The sequence below is a fragment of the Typopeltis vanoorti genome, chromosome 7, assembly GCF_054136105.1.
Source record: "Typopeltis vanoorti isolate ZY-2024b chromosome 7, IOZ_Tvanoo_1.0, whole genome shotgun sequence".
In the NCBI taxonomy this organism is placed as follows: domain Eukaryota; kingdom Metazoa; phylum Arthropoda; class Arachnida; order Uropygi; family Thelyphonidae; genus Typopeltis; species Typopeltis vanoorti.
Window position 1 is genome coordinate 15,028,968 of NC_143555.1, and position 19,105 is coordinate 15,048,072.

Below are 19,105 nucleotides of genomic sequence, written 5' to 3' on the forward strand. Positions count from 1 at the left end.
TCTGATGCCGGTCTTTATTCACTATACATTTTGGAAAGGTATTCTCAAGTAGACCCTATTTGAAATGATAACTCATAGAATTCGTTCGTATACATTTTTCTATATGCCCAACAGGGTACGCTAGTTCATTCTGAATGGTAGTACAGAAATTTTTGTTGGACAACAATCAAGAAATGGACAGGATGATGAATGATGAGGTCTTCCGAAGTCGTCTAAAAGCATGTTTCACGCTAGATTTTGAGCGGGGGGGGGGAGATTTCCTCCTCCATTATGGTATTAAAACGAAACACCAACATAAGCTGAGATTTACATGCCTAACTGATGAGCGTCAAAACTTGAAGAATGCAAGTTTTGACAAATGCTTGAGAAAAGTCAATTTTCCTTATAATTAACAAAATAAAGAAAATCAAAATCTCGCTTGGTGAGCATTTCATCAGATATCCAACTGCGAGAACTTTCGAAGAATCGGCAATTTTTCTCGGAACGCATTTTCCCCGTGTGTTTTCGAAGATGTCCAATTAATAACTCTTGGGATGCGTGCGTGCGTGCTTGTAGCCTTCATTTCTTTCGTTGTACAGAACTAGTTTGAGCGACCTTTTGCTGTTTCTATGGCAACGCTGCTGCCAAGGTAGTTTGGGAAATTATTTGTAATAAGTTAATCGGAGAAGGAAAAAGAATAGAACCTGTTTTGCTTCCTCTCTTTACACCAACAGCTACCGCTCAGTGGCAAAAAGATCATATATTTCGGTATTGACAACGTGATATCCTTGAAAGCATTACATGACCTTGGTTTTGGTTACAAACACATGAACTAGCAATACAACTTAAAGGGTGAAAAGCAATCCATACACTGAAATGCATATAATTTAAATGCTGACACGAATTTAATGATCCCGTAATACAAATTGGACAACAAAAAATAATGTTTTCGTTGAATGGCAGTTCAGATCGTATTCGTCTTAGTAAACAACAAACAAACGACACCTTTATATATGTGGTTATGGAAAGTCAGATACTTGGCAGGTCGTGGGTCTTGAAGAACCACAGATTTGTATTACAATTTCAAGAAAATTCGACAGTCAAAAATGGCATGTATACACAGATAGACAAAATGACTCAGAAGAGCTTAAGAATTTTGTGAAATGCAGCTGACAAGGACTCACTGCACAGAAATACAGAGCACTAACGCCATCTTCAGGTTGAGATAAGAACATTCCACACGTGTTGCTACTTTTCTAAGCGACACCAGGTACACCAATTGACTACTTCAAGTGGGATGGGCTCCAGAACTTTCGATAGCACTAACTTCGAGGCGAACGCCGACGTATACACGAATGATGACAGAATTTCAAATACAGTGGAGAACCAAAACGGTCTCCTTATTTAAATTTTTTTTTCTAAACTAAACAGTAAAAATTACCAAGGAATATGATTTTTAAATAGTGCATATAAAATTAATGGTAAAATAATTAATAGAAGACGCTCAAATGTCTTTTCTATTGGAAAAAGAAATCGCAAATGGGGAGGTACATCTTATTAATGGCTTTCACTGGAAAGATGCCAGTTAAGACAACATCCGTTGTTGATAATAGTGCATAGTTCAGCAATTAGAATTCAACATCACTTTTATTAATGATACAACAAAAACGGTAATCGATATTTCAAAACTTCTAATGCAAAAAACTTTAAATGGTAAAACCAGAAAAAAAAAGAGTGAAAAATAGAGATTATGTGGAAAGAATGGACAGAAGATTAGGTAAGAAGTTATGGAACTTCTTACTCTATCGTAGAGGAAAGCGAGATGGAGGGTAAAAGATGATAGAAAAAAACTCAAGATAGACAGAATAGATGACTTGTCGAGAGGAGGGGGGCTTGTATCATCAGAGAACAGATAATGGCTGACAATGACGACCTTCCCCTCTTCCCAAACTCCTAACGGTGTATTTTGCCAATTAACTGTGCATGTTCTGCGGCTGGTTTGTCTACTTTGCTGGAAGAAAATCTCCGCCACTTCCACATGAGAACTGGTTTACTCGCCGTCACTGAGAAACCGGAATAAAAATTCCTAGGATTAATAATGGGATTCTAACCAACATAAGACTCAAAAAAATATCTTCGGAACTGCGAAAATAAAGTTCTAATTTTATTATTATAATTATTATTAAGAGAACTTCAGGGAGTCGGTGACTCATCGAGGGAGGGCCACATACTGCACGCACCAGTTATCATACTTGTGCTTGAATTCATTCACACTACTTGCACACACACATACACGATATTCAATGGCAATCTATTCAAATCACGCACCACCCTCTGAGAAAAAATCTAGCCCTCACACCCTTCTTGGCGGCCTTCATTCTCAGCTTCCAAGCATGCCCTCTCGTCCTTTCCACACCCTCCATAAATTGAAAAATTCCATCAAATGAAATCCTGTATGACCCTTTCAGCAGTTTGTAAGTCTCAATCACATCACCCCTCTTTCTCCTGTTTGCTAGTGTCTGTAAATTCTCAATCTATCTTCATAATTAGTATTCCACAATTCTGATATCATTTTCAGCACTCTCCTTTGTACTCTCTTCAATATATCAGAATCACAACGGAAACCAGGAGACCAGACCTGCGCACAATAGTCCAAGTGAGGTTTTTTCAAGGCCTTGTAAAGAGGCAAAATAACATCCTTATCTTTACATGTGAATGTTCGTTTCAGCATTGCAATTATCTTTTGAGTTGTATTTGCAATCTTTGCTACATGGCCCCTTAACTTCAACTTCCTATATACTAACACGCCAAGATCCCTAGCCCCATCACATTCTTCAAGCATTATCCTACCAATATAATACTACATTGGATATCTAATCACACCAAAGTGCAGGGATTCAATAATAGGGATTGATATATCCCATCAATCCCTATTATTGAATTCTTATTCAATTTGCGCAAAAGCTCTAGTACCTCCTCCTCATACACCTGAGTTTCTTCATTTAGTGAAGAGGTATTAGTGACCTCATGCCATCTGCATTTAGAAGAGTTATTCTTTCATATTTCTTCTTTCTTTTACTTGCAGCATATCAATAGAATTCTTGTGGGTTGTCTTTAGCTTGCACAGCCAGTTTCTTTTCATACTAAGACTTAGCTTTCCGTAAAATATTTGGGATCCTTATGCATACTACCGTATTCCTTTCGCATCATCACTTTTTTAGGAATCTCTTGCTTAATAAGATTACACATCCATTTGACTCCTACTCTATTTATTCTTCGAACTCTCGGAACACATTCTTATATCGCGTCATTTAAGTATTGTTTAAATGCTTCCCATGCACTGTCGATATTCTTTCCATCCATCCACCGATCCCATTCCACTGAACTCGGTATACTCCTCAGTTGGTCATAATTTCCTGCTTTGTAGTTCAGCATGTAACATTCATAAACTTAGTCACTTCCCAAGTGGGTACCGCATGATCACTGTCACCAACCGGAGTCAGAATAGTTACGTCTTTAACTGAAACGCCCTTTGACACTATAATCAAATCTAACACTCTTTGACCTCGAGTTCCTCCTGTCACATGCTGATTGAGGAAGATGTCCCGCAATAGCTCAATAAATGCATTTTCATTCTTCTCATGAGATTCTACTACTACCCAATCAATATTTGGATAATTAAAGTCACCCATTATGATTACTCTTTTCGCTCTCACCTTTTCTATTTGGTGATACATTTCTTCATCACCAGCATCCGATCCACCAGGTCTGTAACAACACCCCACTATGTAATTTGTCTTGATAGATTCCACCTTACACCAGATGGCTTCAAACTCACAGCCACATGAAATACTGTTAGTAGTACTACTACAATGACAGGTCTCAACTGTAACCGGATTCAAGTCATTCGATTTCTTTGATTTGAATGAATGCCAAAAATGAGATGAAGTGCAATGGAAGGAATGAATAGGAATTATTTAGATCAAAGAAATGATTTTCGATAGACGTACGTGTATATTCAGCGTCATTACGGAAGTAAATGCTACCGGTCGGAAATCATTCTCCCCCACCCCCCAGTTGGGGCGCAATATTTGACCTTCGTAGAAAGGAATGGATTCGCAGCCTCTCGATGGGGCAAGAAAAAAACCTTTTTAAAGACTGCCTTAAAGAGGGTTAGCCGAGCTGATAGGATGTGGGAGTGTTACTTTCTCTCAGAAACTTAACTTTTTCGTTTCATCCCACAACACACACACAATGACTGATTGTCACCAAGTAGTATCCTCCCTTGAGCGACGAACAAACATACAAAATCTTCTCCTTCTATGGAGGCCGCAGTAACAGCAACTGCCTCTTGCAAAAACTGCAATTGTTATCTCAAAAGAGGCTCGTGTGAGTCAACCCAAGTCTCATCCCATTCCTAAGCAGAGCTGATCAGGAGGAATTAAGGGTTTCCAGTCAACGAAAGACGTTTTGCATGCAACAGATAGCTGGAAAAGGTTGAGTTGTTAATATTTCAGAATTAAAGCTAATATTTCTGTTCTTTCAACAGTTTCTTCTCTTCTTACCAGTCCTCCATTTGGTCCATCCTGATGGACTTGGATGAAATTACGGCCAAGAGATACGTCACAATTCACTTAACAGAAAACGGCTCAAGTTCTGTTAGTGATGCGAAGGGGTTTAGTTGGTACCATAAGAATATAATAACCGAGGGGAAAATATATCAAAGTGGGAAAAAAAGGATGTTAAATAATCAGTATTAGTATTTATTTCGTTTTTGAATATCGCAAAACATAATCAGTGTGTAAAACTAAGCGAAGAATGGAAAATTCCAATTCCAATGATGACTTCTTTTAACAAAAGAAATTAGTTTCAGTCCAACCAACTGTGCACCGGATCGAACATTATGATTAGCGACAATTTCCCAAATTGGTAAAAAGTACGTGATAAACGCGTGATAGCAACAAAATGTTAATATTTTAATTCAGCAAAGTATTAATCACTGCGAAAAGAAAGTTCTAAATTTTCTTTCATATATTTCATATCAAGGAAAAGTATGTGTATAATTTTCCTTGATATTGTCTCTGTTTTTCTTTGATTCAACTGTGTTTTTTTTATATAATTTTGTATAAATTACAACACACATAATAGTTGGTTATTTGGCCAATAGATGGTAGCATCAGATAATTCGCCATTTGTATTACTTGCCAACATGCATGGCGAATTGGCAAGTAAAATGTTTTGCGACCTCTCTGTATGGGTTTGATATATTGGATTTTTCTTCATCAATTAAAGCTTGCGTTTAATTAAGGAAAAAGGATAAGTAAGCGATATGTCGTCGATGACAATGTGCACCCTGTAAATCTATTATTATTTATGTTTGAGGAAAGCTTGCATGCATTCTTTACATCGGTTAACATTTAGGTTCCTCCTGCTGCCATCTATGAGCGATTTAGAGAAATAATGCAACAATTACTGCAACATTTATCGTGTATACAGAATAATACCTACATATTGTACTTTCCTGGAATTTTTAAACTCTTTTGTGTCACGAATTATCATAGTATTTCATACTTCTCCCAAGTCTTCTGTCACGTTATAGAAAAACAAAATACCAACACAAGAGAAAACAAGAAATTGAAAAAAAAAAAAATTACCGAGATTATCAAATTTATTAGGTTTGCGTTTCATTTTTATTTCTCAAATATTAAGACCTTTCAAATGAGGCAAGTTACAATCTCCTGAGCCAAAGGCATGCAGAAGCTTCTTCGAGGAGCGTTTTTGAGAACGCTTCCGAATTACTGTCTCATTCAAAATGCTGACAGATGCAAACAAACAAGATTCAACTGTCCATTGTCATAGTGTGGACACTGAACACGGCTGTATCAATAATATCGCCTTGTTTCATCTAGCTGATGCCACCTGAATCATTACACTGGCGTGCAAGATCCCTAAAGCAAATAAGCTGGCTGATTGGACAACTGGGTGATCTGAGCACGTAATTATGGGCTTTAGTGGCGATGATATTGTTATGTACGTCAAACGACGTTCGAGATTACTGAAATGTTCTTGTGGTGTAACATAATTTGAAGATTTCTATTTCAAAATCACTGAAATATTCTTGTGGCGAAATAGAATGGGAATTTCCTGAGATTAAGTGGTTTTAATAATTACGTCATAGATATACCTTTCCCAACTTTTCACGGTCACTTTTCAAATTTGCGTCTATTACTATGACGTCATCATAAGGGTTCGCGATTAATCTCAGTGCTTCGTTAAATATTTCCCATTCAATTAACCATTTAGTAAGTATTGTAAATGATTCAACCAGCTTTGTGCGGAACACGTAAGAGGGGGTAGCCATAATATTTAACTTTGCATCTCGGAATCATAAAGAAATAATTTACAATGCAACAGTCAGATATCAAGTTAAACAACGTTAATGATGTTTGGACATCCTTGAAGAATTCTGACACAACCAGATATGAATGATTAATGAGTCACATAAACAAAGAAATTAAAAAGAAATGATTACCTCATTCTTTTCGGACTACTATTCAGACGAACGTACTTCAAATGGAAACGCGTTTCCAGCGAAAGATTCTTCGAGCATGTGCAAGAAGGAACATGGACCAGACCAAGAAGGCGGGTCAGGTAAGGGGATGAGCGAGAAATAATTCGTTCTGTTATGTTGCAGTCCACCCTGGAAGAAGTCTCAATAAGATGCATGCGAGGTACGTCGCATTCTCATCGTAGGTTAATTTTCTCGATGACGAAGCGACATGATACGATTCAAATACCTTGGATTCTTCGCTTGCTACGAGTTCCTAAACATTTAAGAAGATAAAGATCTGTATGCAAATGAATCCAAACTGGGTGGATGGTTGAAGAGGACCACTTAGGACGAATGTATTATGTTCGTCATCTGCGTGTGTTAATTGGTTTGTTTGGATGCCATCAGACAAGAAAAATCATCGTCTACAGGAATTAGTCAAGTAATATTTCTTGTAGTTGGAAAAACGAGACCAGGAACTAATGTGGGAGTTGTATGCTGTGGTTCGAGAAAGTTTAATGGAATATTACAACTAAGCATTTTGCAATTAATGTAGACACGATTTTGATATAAGCTAGCAGAATATTGCATGATATTCATATGGTAGTAACTGAATTACCGAAAACGTTACGCTACTTGCAATGTTTCAATACGGGGAAGATATCCCCCCCCCCAGTACACATCAATGTGGAATTATCAAAGTGTGATGTGATTTTTTTCATTTAAAATTTTATTTATACTTCAATGCAAACATTAAAAAACGAAATGTGTTTATTATTAACAAAAATTCCATGTTCTGTATTTCATTATAACAAAAAGGAATAAAATAATAAATAAAAAAGTTTTTTAAATGTTTAAACCCTTTCGTGACTTATGGGCCATCCTGTACATGTCATAATAAGCCCGATAGACGTGTCTTTCGCTTAACGTGTTGTTACCAGGAAGGCAGCCATTTTCCTGGCTAAACTACGACTCGACACAATCCAAAACTAAGCAGTAACTTCGGTAACTTAAATGTATTCTGCGATTTACAGCAGATAAGTTAGAATTGTCACGGCATTTCCGTAAACACAATACCGTGCGATAAGCCAGTACATTTATAAATCGAATGATTGCATCAGCGATGGATTTAAAATAGTTCTGAAAATTATGTCAAGATTTGGATAAAGAGGAAAGAAAGAACAGTAATTATAATACCGAACTATTTCGGTTTTAAACAACTAAAAGAGAAAAAAAAAGTAATTCAACATTATTATCAATGTATTAAGGAACTACTACACTATAAGATTTATTTGGGAAGTTTCCTTTACAATAGTTAAGCCGAAGTCAGCGTGTAACGTCATTCTGCTTGGATATGCCAATAAATTAAACATATTAATTATTACATTTTTGGAAATTATGGAGACAACTACCGTGTTTGAATAAAAACTTTAGTTTACTATTACTAAAATTTTACAATTCGACGTTTCGACCTTTATGTTAAGGTCATCTTCTGGAGCGTACAAATATACACAGGAAACAAGCTATACCACAATCATACTGGTTCGTTAAAGACACTGACTAACCGCTACCACAATTATTGGCCTGACCTCTGGTGGAAAAAAAAATTATACATCAACGCTAAAGTCCTATTATTTGTGTTGTCTACTATATACATATATTAACATTATATTAACATCATTCCAGCCAGTTGGAGTGGAATGGTTTCTAATAATAGCAGATTGGCTGGAGTCCTGACTTGTGTTGAATCTTTCAAATTAGGTTGGCTGAATGTGTGCCATCCAGATCCTTGGAATTTTCATACCATCTTTATTGTTGATATTTGGGTGGTTTATCAGGATTTCGCGGGATTCTTTAAATTTTCTTTCGTACCATGTTTTTGTACGGTGTAGGGAGCAGGTGCTTTTCCAGTTGATTTGGTGTAAGGTGTTGAGTGCGTGGTCTGAGAGGCCTGCTTCACCATAAGACCACAGACCACGCACTCAACACCTTACACCAAATCAACTGGAAAAGCACCTGCTCCCTACACCGTACAAAAACATGGTACGAAAGAAAATTTAAAGAATCCCGCGAAATCCTGATAAACCACCCAAATATCAACAATAAAGATGGTATGAAAATTCCAAGGATCTGGATGGCACACATTCAGCCAACCTAATTTGAAAGATTCAACACAAGTCAGGACTCCAGCCAATCTGCTATTATTAGAAACCATTCCACTCCAACTGGCTGGAATGATGTTAATATAATGTTAATATATGTATATAGTAGACAACACAAATAATAGGACTTTAGCGTTGATGTATAATTTTTTTTTTCCACCAGAGGTCAGGCCAATAATTGTGGTAGCGGTTAGTCAGTGTCTTTAACGAACCAGTATGATTGTAGTATAGCTTGTTTCCTGTGTATATTTGTACGCTCCAGAAGATGACCTTAACATAAAGGTCGAAACGTCGAATTGTAAAATTTTAGTAATAGTAAACTAAAGTTTTTATTCAAACACGGTAGTTGTCTCCATAATTTCCAAAAATGCATTCGGATCACCGTGCAAGCCTAAAAGAAAGGATATTAATTATTAAATTAAACATAAATTAAACGTTTTGTTTCATGGCAGTCTTAACGATATTTGAAAGTACAAAACAAACTGATTCTTAAATTAAACTCGGAAAGTAACTGGCTCTCTAAACTTGCATCGAAAATTAGGAGAAAAAACATCTAAAAATTTGTATTATCCCAATTTCCTCCTCATTAAACTCTTAAAACCACAGAGGGCTTAGAATGAAATGAATTAATTTATTAGCAAAAAAGAAAACCAGTAGGAACTGACAGTCGAGAGTACTGTTGCCACGGAAACACAAAGCAATACGTCACATCCGTCACGCAGAAAATGTTGAAATTTTAGTTCATTGTTTGAAAAGAAATTATAGTAATGATTTATGAGTATCGTTTTGTGGCTGCTTTCGCCATAAGAATAAATAAAATAAATAATTATCGGCATCTCCTAAGCACGTATAGTTTTACTTTTATTATCATCAAAATAATACGAATGGATTATTATTATTTATTTTTATTATTTATTATTATTAAACCAGTTAATTACTTTCCTTATATTTCTTTTACGCTGCCAATCCGCGACCAAATACGGATATTATTTTGATCTTACTCTGCTTTTCACTACAAACCAAATTATTCGGTTTGCGACTTCCAAGGTCTTGACCAAAGGTCTCCACACTCTTCGGGAGCTAATCGGAGATCACCACTCGTGTCATTTAAGAGGACTGTCGGATAGGGTTCCGGAAGTGCGAAAGATGCATGAGGTAGCGGTATTTCCGTCTAACGGACGTAACAACCAACGCATTTTCTGATCCTGTTGATGATTTCATTTTTGAAAACAAGTCTCTGCGGTGATTCCCACCCCTTCAAGGCTGCTCGTTCTGCGGCTGCAATTGAAGCTTCGTTGCGACTTAGATTTGTCATGTGGAGGCACTGGAATGTCTCCTTTCGCTTGGATCGCAAAACAGGTCGACGGTTTTAAATTGGATCACGCAATGTCTGAAGTTCAGCTGAAGACGAATTATGGAGAAGGTAAAATTATTTCTAGTATTTCTCAGTTGATTTTAGATTAACAGAATAGTTTTCACACATTAAGGAACTATTTTGTGTCCTGTATGTGGTTCGCGACCTCACTGTAATGTGACAATTATTCTGTTTTTATAGTCCGAAATGCTGCATTGAGCATTGTCAATTCAATGAAGCAGCAACAGTCATTACTAATACTAAATGAGAAGAAAAGTAGCACTCGGCTGGTTCTTTTACGATGCTCAGCGTGGTGGGAAGACAACAGTCGCCCTCTATGGGTAGAAGAGTATATTAGTCGATACATAAATTTCAAATGGGATCATGAAAACTACTTTAAAGGAAGTTATATATGTAAGAGTGGAGTTTATACTTTCCACTTTCAATATCAATTAATATTTAATGAGGTTTATTTTATTTTTGAATTTGCTGGCGATTTGTCAACTGTTATATGTGACATCAGACTTAACAAAGGCGCATGTATCGTTTCCGTTTTGTTACGGAAGTTGCCATGCATGATGTACTGGGGGAGAGTTTGGGTGAATTGTAGTGGTAGAAGTTCAGTGATGAATAACAAATCGAGTTTTGAGGTCTGTAAGTGATGGTGGATTTATTCAGTTTTGGTATTAAGCTCCCAAATGATGAAGGTAAAGTTTTTTATTTTATTTTTTTTTTTTATGTGGAATTTTCTTGTTTAGTTGGATTTTTTTCTATATTTTATTGTGCATTTTTTTGTTTTTTTTCTTAATATAATTTTTATTTATTTTTATGAAAGATTTTTTAATCACAGAAATATTAACATTTTTTCTTCTGTTTTTGATGTTAGTGGAATATTGAGAAAATTTACACATTAGGGGCATGCAGTAGGGATGAAAGACTTGTGAACACGACACCGAGACAGGGAGTGTCCAGACCCAATCTAATCGTGGCCTCGACGGTATCCAAAACACTACAGCAGGCTATGCTTACACTAAAAATGTTTTGAATTCCTTCCCTAATGGAGTACGACCTTCACCGCTAAATTCGGAAAAAACTGTGTGGGATTTTGGTATACATCGAAAGATATTTGCATACTGTTGCTATAGGGAAAAAACTAAATATTTTCAAATGACGCCCAGTGAACCTTTTTCGTCAAATTCAAAAATTTCTATGAAAGGTTTTGAAGTTGCTTGGAAATGTTGACCATCATGTGCATCAGGATTTCCCAAACTGTGTACCGCGGAAGGTGAATAAGTGTTCCGCGAGAAGTTCTCCGGGAATTTGTCATTTTAGTTTTCTAAGCATTTTTCATGAATAAATATTTTCTAGTGGAAATATTCTGAGGGGAATAATATTCGTGAATATGTTGAAAAACTGACACCCAGAACGCTTAATAACATCTGTGTAGCAAATGTTAGTGCCCAAGCCATGTATTTTAAAACGTGGAAGTATTCATGAATTATCGTTAATTTTCAAGCATTTCAACATTTGGGAAAAGGATACCGCTGTTTATGACTGATCGTAAAAATTGCCTGCAAGCGGATTATAACAATGGGCGGCGTATCCTCTGTTCTCAAAACTGAAGGAAATAACATCCGTGTTGCAAATGTTAGTGACCAATCGGCAAGGAAGTATAAAGAAAATTTTCAAATCTGAATTTCCAAAAGTAATATTCAAAATCTGAATACTTTCGCAAGTTCGTATTGTAGGTGAAAGTTTCGAAACGGTAGTGCCGTGATTTTTTAAAAGTAATAGACCTACAGATTTAAATTTTAACATGAATAAGAGAACAAGGGACTTTGTTTAATTTTGGTATTAAGAAATCTCTTATTGAAGGTGTTTGTGACGCAACAGATAATGAGTCATCCACCACCAGCGTACAAAGCAGCGATCTCCAGGATGGACAGAAAGAGGGAAAACTACCAGCACACAGGAGAAAAAGTGCATTCACTCGTAAGTACTTTTAATAATATTATAAATATTTGATGATCAGAATGGGATATGTCAATGAAAATCAGCACAAATCAGTAAATCAAAAGCAAACACAAAAAGATATCACGTACCAAAGTAATTTTTCTTCGCAACACCAATTAGCAAACAGCGCAAATTGTAATGTTACAAGAAAAATTGTAATGTTATTACAAAGTGGTGGGGAAGGAGAAATCTGGTTTGATGAGTGAATGCAGCAATTCCACATAGTTCTGCATTCTATGAAATGATAGAAAACACTCGCCAATAAAGAAATATGATTGGAAGTGCGATATCAGAAAGAAAATGCAAAGAAACTTGTAAACCGGGAGGGACTTCCTGCATTTAAGGCCGAAATGACTTTTAATTGTAAAACCAACTTATTATGTACGCAAACTGTTAATTTATGTGCGTTTATTCAGCGCATATTTTGTCTGTTTTTGGAAAGTAGATACCCAATTTGACGGAGGAAAAAACAAATCAATAGACTCCTCTCGTAATCAGTTCAGAATAGCAAAAATCCTCCACGAAGTTGTGCAGGGTTGAAGATAATCAAACACAAGGGAAATAATAGCATCCATTAAAAACTTTTGTTCCTAAAACAACGTTACAGAACTCGTGTCAAGCGAAGTATCCAAGGATCTTTTAGAATTAGATAAAATACTTATTGTGGGTGCCGTCTAGCCGGGACACGATGTTGAAAACAGCAGAGCTGACTGGTTTCTCAAAAGGTGAAATATCCCGGGTGTTTAATCAGTGGAAAAATAACCCACTTTGCTTCTCTAAGAGCTATCTATGACTGGCTCCACTCCAGTTTTCAAGAGTTATTTAGGGCTAAACGCCGTTACGTACTCCTTTTGGCAAATAAAAGCATTAGCGGATTTATTTTTGTTTTTTTAACAAATTATAGTAAAAATCGGTCTAATCCAAGTTTGTCGGAATGCCAAGAGTGCTGTAACCAGTACGACTGTTTATTTTCCCAAAATGTTCCCTAAGAATTTAAATTTAATAACTAGTTTGGTGATACAACTTTCCTAACAATTGTTACATTACAAGAGGAGTCCATCTTTCATCCTACTGGCTGACTATCCAAACTCTGGTTATTATTAGATAATTTCCAATTCATTAAACCACTTTACTGTCTTTACTCGAATAAGAAAATAGAGATATTACATTTTTGTCTTCATGTATAAGTAATGAGATTTAATAATAGTCTGCAATATTTGCAACAAACGACATCAAGAACTTCTGAATGTTAATGAATTTTCCAACTTTTAAATACACATAAGATTTATTTAGACTCTTAATTTTTTCAAGCTCTATAATTATTGTTTATAATGCAGGACAGGTTCGGTGTTAGAAGAAGGATTCTAGAAGGAAACATGCTACTATGGACAGTATATTTCTGTCATCTACATTGCTATATTCAAGCAAATAAATACACAGACTCCACTGCCAGTCTCTTAATGCAGAGGAACTTACAGGCTTCTAAAGTATCGTCGAATATCAACTGTAAGCAACATTATCTGTCTAGGTTAACAGACAGGGTTTCTTTACCTAAAAAAAAAAAAAAAAACGCACAGATTATTCAGTAAATTAACGCCCAGTAACCAAAGGGAGTTCGAAAAATCTACAAGGTTAGTTACAGAGTTTAATTTGTTATGGCTGAATTATGCCAGAAGCAACTAAGGCTACAAGGCCAAAATAATATCCCAGTTATTCGAGTGTGTTTCTCGGCAGGTTGAGGGACAAAAAAATGTGCCATCTTCGTATAGGAAACCTAATCAATCGGAAAACCATAGTCTTCGAGACCTCTAAAGAAAAGACAATTGTCAACCTCGAATACTATTCTCTACGTTCCACTGTATCGTTTTACCTGCGATTTACTAGAATATTTTTATTATATTCTTATTTGCGATGCGATGGCTTGATGTGAATGTAGGGGATGCTTCGGGAAGGCCTTGTGCGTAAGCAATTGTGGTGCTTCATTTAGGGTTCAAAAATTAACCCACTTTATGTTGGTAGATTGTGCATCTGGTAGAGACACTGCAATAATTAGGCATTTAATATGAGCTGATCTAAAGGTGACTCCAATATTCCTTATTTTCATATTCATATTTCTATGAGTAACACATGAAAGAACTCGACTGTGCACATCATTTTGATCAAGAGTTTGGGCCTTCGTAAATTGAATTCGCCATTTGTTCCCCACAAGTTGACCGACGACCAAAATATGTATCGAATTGAACTGCAAGGATCCCATTAAAACCGCTCGTAAGGACTCAAACGTCCTTAAAACGATCGTTACTGGTGACGAAACGTGGTGTTTTGAGTATGAGCCCGAAACAAATCGCCAGAGTGGAGTCCACCAGAAGATGGGCATCCGAAAAAAAGTCGCTTGGAGAAGTCAAAAGTAACTGATTTGTTTCTACGATTCCAAGGGCATTATCCACAAAGAATTCGTTCCGCCTGGCCAAACGGTCAATGGTGAGTTTTATCTCGAAGTTTTGAAGCGATTGATAGCGAGAATTCGTGACGACCGACCGTTCGTTAAAACACACGGTCACTCTTGGCACTATAACTCGGCTTCTAATGAAACAAATGTCACAAACAGTTGACACAACACTAATGAAGGTCGTCGCTTTCGACAACAAAAAGATACAACAGGTGGCGCCACTAGTTTTTTCTATTTTCGAAAAGTTCGGTTGATTTTTGGACAGAGGATGTAGTTTGGACTAAAAAATGTGAATTTAATTTTAATGAAACAACTGTTTTTGGAAAGGGTTTTCCTAATCGGTCATACGGAAGTCACGTGATATTTTTCATTCGAAAACTGCAATATTAACCAAAGAGATATTTCATGGTATTTCTGATATTCTATTACATCAAACAAAAATCTAAATAATTCCATTACAGTAGTTGATCGATCGTTTTTTTATTTTTGTTTTATATATATATATATATATATATATTTCGCTTTAGAACTTCGTAGTTGTAAATACAGACGTGTATATCGAGGGGTAGTTTGACCAGTACAATTACGAAGGCCTGAGTACCCTTCAGCACCATGTATTAGGATAAAAATGTCCGAAGCACGTCCTTGAATGCTCACTTGGAGTGAGTGACGTTTCCCTACACAGTGTTATTCTTCTTGATTGCGAGAAGCGACGCAGATCTATTTCATCACGCAGATCAACAACTCTTGCTCAGTCTCGCCTATCCGACAGCTGTGGAGTTGTAAGCATAATTTTTTCCCTTTACGTCTGTACAATAAATAATTAGCTGGAAAATTACTGAAATAACGTCCAGATTACGAAACGAGACAGTAAATTTGAGATTGCATCCAAGTGCTCTTTAAAATATTTTATTTTGTTGTCATTTTCTTAAGACAAGTTCAACTGAATTATTCTAAGGTCTTCTCATTCCCTAAAGAGAATATCGTACTTTTATCTGAGATTTCCCCTTTATTTCTGTAATATTTCTCTTGATGTTGTTGTATTCAACGGGAATTGGTGAAACACTGATGATAATCTCTATTATTCTACGAAAATAGTCCCAAACAGACATTAAGAAACGTGCAGAAAACATACGTCGCACAGCGTATGGAGATGTATAACAACGTCTGATTGCATATTTGAATATTTGTACAATTAACAGATTATCGACAAAATGAAAATTATATTTGATAAATTACAATGGTATTTTGAAGCGGTGTAACCCCATTGACTTCGAAGCTACAACAAGGTCTTATGAGGAGAGAGCGGGTAGAACATATACTGTTCGTATTGCCGGATGCTTCGAGTCTCAGCGCCATGTTTTCAGATGTTACAGGAATTTGCAGCACATTAGAAGCATCTGTTTTGCTGAGATCATTTCCTAATAATTAGCAGTGTTGTTGTATAGATACGCGAGAACGTGAAGCAAGATTCTTAAGTAGGTGGCACAATCGAGGAAGGAATTGTTGAAATCGGTTGAAAGATGCTACTTGTAGCGAGGTCTGCGGCACTTTGTTTTCTGTTATCCTTTCTTTACATTTCCGCCCGTCATTTCGCTTCAGTTGTACGGAAATAGTCGAGTGACTTTAAATAACTTATGCAACAACTATATACTAAGTGCAAATGAAACTGTTGAAGGATAAGATCTGCAAATGTGTCTGCGGAGGAACCACTTTTGCTTTCTTTATAAATATCCTCCTATATCTACAATCAGATAGAGATACATGGATATACTGATACCCTTCTTGAACAACCGGAGATTAGTAGTCTTTGGGGGAAAATTGTGAAGACAGCTCTGTTTTAAAGAACAAAAGTACGTGGAGAGCGAAAGAGAGTGAAAGATGAGTAGTGGGTTTTGTAAGCGTGAAGGTGGGTCATATGCGGATGTGAATAATAACGATCAATTTCTTTTCGTGTTTTTACACGACACGTAAAAGAGAGTAGCAGATGCCAATGACTAGTTGGAGCAATGGCCACGAAATTATCTATAGAAGAGGCACATATGAAAACAGAACAAATATGAGAGAATGAATCGAATGTATTCTTCTGGATAAAATCAATAATTGTAGGGAGGTTTATGGTACATCACCCCAAACGTCAGAATATGATCCTGAGATTGTCAGAATTAATTTCTGATTTATATCTGATTTCAGTTGGAAAAAAACTCTAGTTTTTAGATCACGAGGAGGCTATGGATGTCATGTGTTTATGCCAGGAGAAGCGACACATGAAGCTCAACTTAAGAAGAAAAATCCGATATTATTCCAACAGCTATGTGTTACTGAAGGGGAAGTGAACCTAAATCTTTCTTGGGGGAAATAAGGGGGAAGTTAGCTATTAATGAGTTTCTCCAATGTTTTCGTGAATATTGAGGTGGGGACAGTGGTGATGACAGCTGGCTAATTTTATCCCACTCTTTAATAAGAGACTGGATATCGGCTTGCTTCCATGTTGTTGGGTAGATGTCAGAAGAATGAGATTGTACAGGCGAAACAGGTCTTCTTCTTCTTCTTCACGCATTAGATGTGATATCTGTTGTGAGCAAGACTTCATCCTCTTTAATAACATCTTTTAATCTTTTTCTAGGTCTTCCTGTTCTTCTCTTATTCTTTGGTTTCCAACTATAGACTTGTTTTATTATTCTATCTTCACTTCTTCTTTCCACATGTTCAATCCATTTTATTCTTCAGGTTGATACGAATTTGTTTATTGCTTGTATTTCACACTGTTTTCTTATATCTGTATTTTTATTTTATCTAATCTAGTTCTATGGACTATTTATTGATTATTTCTTGATATATTCATTTTACCTGTGTTTAACATTTGTCTTGTTCTCCTAGTGCCTGGTCTTGTTTCTGCATTATATGTCGTAATAAACCTGATTACCCCTTTATAAATTCTGTGTTTTTGTCTCTAATCTAATCTATTTATTTTTCCATGCCAGCAAAGGTTGGTCGATTGGTGGTGCCTCTACTACTAATGGCTCACGAAAAATGTTAAGCAAGTTTGAGCGTGGTTAGTAGCTGTAAAGGGACCAATCGTTCGATGCTGTTGGCACACTCTCCCTCGATGAGTCTTTGGACTCCCTGGAGGTGTCACATAATAATTATAATAATATTGTTTCATTCAAGCATCGTGATATTTTTGCAGCTTTTGCAACCTGTTCTCTGACTTCTAGATGTGGCTTCTTTCCCAGTTCAGTTGTATACCTAAATAGTTGTAATTCGTTATTTGTTCTCTGATAATAGTACCTTCCAATTCTAATTTGCATCTTTGTGGTTCTTGTGATATTGTCATACATTTTGTTTTAGTTTTTTCATCACTCATTATTATACAATTTTGCTGCTTTATTAAATGTATGTAGTAATACTTGTAGCTAAGTTTCATTTTCTTTAATTATTATTACATCGTCTGCATAACATATAGTTATTATTCTATTGTTTATTTTCACACCTGTATTTCATTAACTTTTTGTATTATTTCATCCATTATTATATTGAATATTGTTGGCCTTAGAGTCTCCTTGTCTAATGGCATTACTAATTTGTATCTCTTTACTTATTTTTCCTTGGATTTTTATTATACAGCTATTATTATCATATATTTCTTTAATCATTTGTATTATGTTTTCTGCTACTTTTCTTCTGTGCAATATTTCTATTACATCTTGAATTAATATTCTGTCAAATGTTTTTTCCAGGTCTATAAAGCATATAAATAATTTTTTCTTGTATTCGATTGTTTTCTCTATCAACTGTCAGATTATGAATATTGCAACTGTACATGATCTATCTTCTCTGAAACTTTGTTGTTCATCTAATAGATTAATGTCCTTTGTTATTTTATTATTTAGGATTCTTGTTAGTACTTTTAATGAGGTATTTAATAAATTTATTCCTCTATAATTTTAAGTATTAGGATAGGTATTAATTCTGGAATACATAGCTTCTGCAACTGAGTCGGTCGACGATGACCTTTGATTCGAAAGTGGGTTCGAATCTGTTTTAAAAGGAGATGTCTCTCATAAACAAGCATAAGAAAGTCAGATATTGAAAAAGAGGAAGACTGGTTGCAACGGCTTAATTTACTGACGTATTTTATAATTAGTGGAATTCTTGCTGCCGATGACATGAAATGGTTCAAATTTTGAAAGTAAATTTACATTTACAAGAATTAAAAAGGGTAATTGGTGGTTTGGCTGGCCAATTTGCTAGCGCACCCGTTCTACAATAAACATGCTGTGCATTACTCGAATTCACAGCAGCATGGATGGATTATGAATGTCTTTAGCTGAGAGAGGGATTTCTTCGCCCAGTGTCACAATACCAACTGCTTATTGGATGTTTGGTGTCGAAAACAAGGTTTCCGGATTATCTAAACCTTAGTCGACCCTGATTTAATACTAATATACTTGATATAAGTAGTCGAAATCTGATGAACGATCAGATTAATAAATGTGTCCGTGGAATTTCAATGTCGTCTTTGTTCTTTACAACCTGCCCTTCATTTTAATCCAACTGAGTGAAAATTGCTAGGGGAGGATCTTTTAGAAGAATCC

General features: G+C 36.0%; 1 protein-coding gene across 2 annotated transcripts in view; it reads left to right on the plus strand.

Annotated features, from left to right (window-relative positions):
* The first annotated feature begins 9,885 nt into the window (after positions 1-9,885).
* The window catches only part of LOC150104503 (SEC14-like protein 2), a 66,179-nt gene continuing 56,959 nt past the window's right edge, over positions 9,886-19,105 (plus strand). The window contains exon 1 of one of the 2 annotated variants that reach the window (XM_090395677.1): positions 9,886-10,114. In XM_090395677.1, the coding sequence (XP_090251803.1) occupies positions 10,106-10,114 (9 nt within the window). In that variant the 5' untranslated portion in view covers positions 9,886-10,105. Of the gene's footprint in view, positions 10,115-10,620; positions 10,753-19,105 lie in introns of those variants that run through there. The other variant, XM_090395678.1, reaches the window with a different exon arrangement.